This window comes from Rhagoletis zephyria, unplaced genomic scaffold (assembly GCF_001687245.7).
Source record: "Rhagoletis zephyria isolate East Lansing unplaced genomic scaffold, Rhagoletis_zephyria_1.1 Rzeph_scaffold_52839, whole genome shotgun sequence".
Taxonomy (NCBI): Eukaryota; Metazoa; Arthropoda; class Insecta; order Diptera; family Tephritidae; genus Rhagoletis; species Rhagoletis zephyria.
In genome coordinates this window covers 1-1,933 of record NW_016209892.1, presented here as the reverse complement: position 1 = coordinate 1,933, position 1,933 = coordinate 1, and the positions used below count along the sequence as shown (strand labels likewise).

The following is a 1,933-nucleotide window of genomic DNA, read 5'->3' as shown; positions in this document are numbered from 1 at the left end:
GCGCATAGCCAAGCAGACTGACCGATTTGACGGTGCTGAACTGGACGGCGCCGAACTCGATGCTCTCTGAGCTGGGGAAAGCGGTGGCAATGCCGTAGACCTTGCCGTCTCGTTGCGTGTACCAGACGCCCTGGGTCAGAGTGTCATTCTGGTGCGTNCAATCAACCAAACAATCAATCTGGTCAAAGTCAAGCAACACCGGTGAGGTAAAGCACTTGTCACCTTATCACACGACGATCAAAATCATTATCATCAGCTTATCATTCGGTCGATTGAAAGTCTCCTATTTTTGTTTGATCACTGCTGATTAAGGATATAATGCCGTTATTTATTGGCAAGCAACAAAAAAGTAACAAAACACTTGTGTTAGGTAAACCAGGGCTTACTTGAGCTCAAACTCAAAAGTGTACGCGTACTTGACGGGCATCAGCGGCGTCAGGTGGGGCAGAGTGACCTTAGTGTGGCCCTTGTCAGCCTTCACAAAAGCAAGCGACGAGTGCGCATAGCCGAGCAGACTGACCGACTTGACAGTGCTGAACTGGACGGCGCCAAACTCGATGCTCTCTGAGCTGGGGAAAGCGGTGGCTATGCCGTAGACCTTGCCCTCTCGTTGCGTGTACCAGACGCCCTGGGTCAGAGTGTCATTCTGGTGCGTCCACGGCTTGCTCTCGTAGATGGCCTGTCCGTTGACGCCCAGCCAGGCGCCCAGCTGCAGGAGGCGCTCCTCAAAGATGGGCACAATCTTGCCGTCCTTGGTGGGGCCGACGTTGATGAGAACATTGCCGCCGCAGCTGACCGTTTTCACTACCGTAGCAATCAGCTCCTCGGGCGTCTGGTAGTCGGCCAGCGGCGCCTCCCGTCGGTATCCCCAGGAGTGCTTGTCAATGGTCATGGCGTTTTCCCACTTGTGCGGCAGAAGGGTGCCCGGGAAGTAGCGGTCGGCGCAGTTGAAGAAGCCGCCGTGTTTGCAGGAGGTGCCACTGCCCCAGCGATCATTCACCACCACTTCGTCCTTGACCGGCGACTCGTTGTACCTGCAAAAATAAAGTTGATAAGCTATGATTTTCTAAATTATCAACTCATTTATCTTACAGCCAGGCGAGAAAGTCAGTACTGTTCCAGTAGGCGTCAGAGGCCTCCCAGTCGCCGTCCGACCAGATGACCGAAGGTTTGTACATCTTAACCACCTCTTCCATCTCAGGGCGAATCTTCTTGCTGACAAAGTCGGTCGTCTTAAAGCCGTTTTTCTTGTCCGCCAGGTACATCGGATTGTACCACTCGTAGAGAGAGTGATAGAGGCCAAAGGTGAGGTTGTGGTGGCGGACGGCGGTGGCGAGGTCGCCCAGCAGGTCACGCTTTGGACCGACGTCCATGACGTTCCACGAGAAGGAGTACTTGGAGGGCCACATCGTGTAGCCTTCGTGGTGCTACAAAAAAGGCAAATTGATTGAGAAAGGAGTCAATCAGCTGATGTAAACAAACATAGTCAGACTTACCTTGGAAGTGAGCACGACGTACTTGGCGCCGGCTTTCTTGAACAGATCAGCCCACTTCTCCGGCTCGTAAAACTCCGCCGTCAGCTGAGGAGCAAACTCTTCGTAGGTGAAACCAGGCTTGTAGTTCTTCTTCATGAACGCCTCATAGTTGGCAGATTTTTGTGTGCGCCAGTTGTACCTGTTGAATGTGTGTTTTAACTGTGCTGTTCAAGATTGATCCGTAATAGTGTCGACTCACCAGAACCACTCATTGTTGAAGGAGGGCACCGAGAAGACGCCCCAGTGAAGAAAGATGCCCACCTTGGCCTTGTCGAACCAGGACGGCAGTGGACGCGAGTCAATGGACTTCCAGTTGGCCTCGTAGTGGGCGGCAGTTGTCAGAGCAGCCGAAATTGTCAGCAGAAGAAAACACGACACGAGGAAGTGGTGACGCGCCA

The 1,933-nt window shown here is 53.1% G+C and overlaps 1 protein-coding gene across 1 annotated transcript; it reads right to left on the bottom strand.

Annotated features, from left to right (window-relative positions):
- Positions 1–386: 386 nt before the first annotated feature.
- On the bottom strand, positions 387–1,874 carry LOC108355996 (tissue alpha-L-fucosidase-like; the record flags this gene model as incomplete). The annotated part of the gene is made up of 4 exons (XM_017607126.1): positions 387–1,034; positions 1,093–1,427; positions 1,497–1,674; positions 1,735–1,874. Coding segments are annotated over 4 exons (1,301 nt in total), but the record flags the coding sequence as incomplete, so codon positions are not given.
- Between the last annotated feature and the right edge of the window lie 59 nt (positions 1,875–1,933).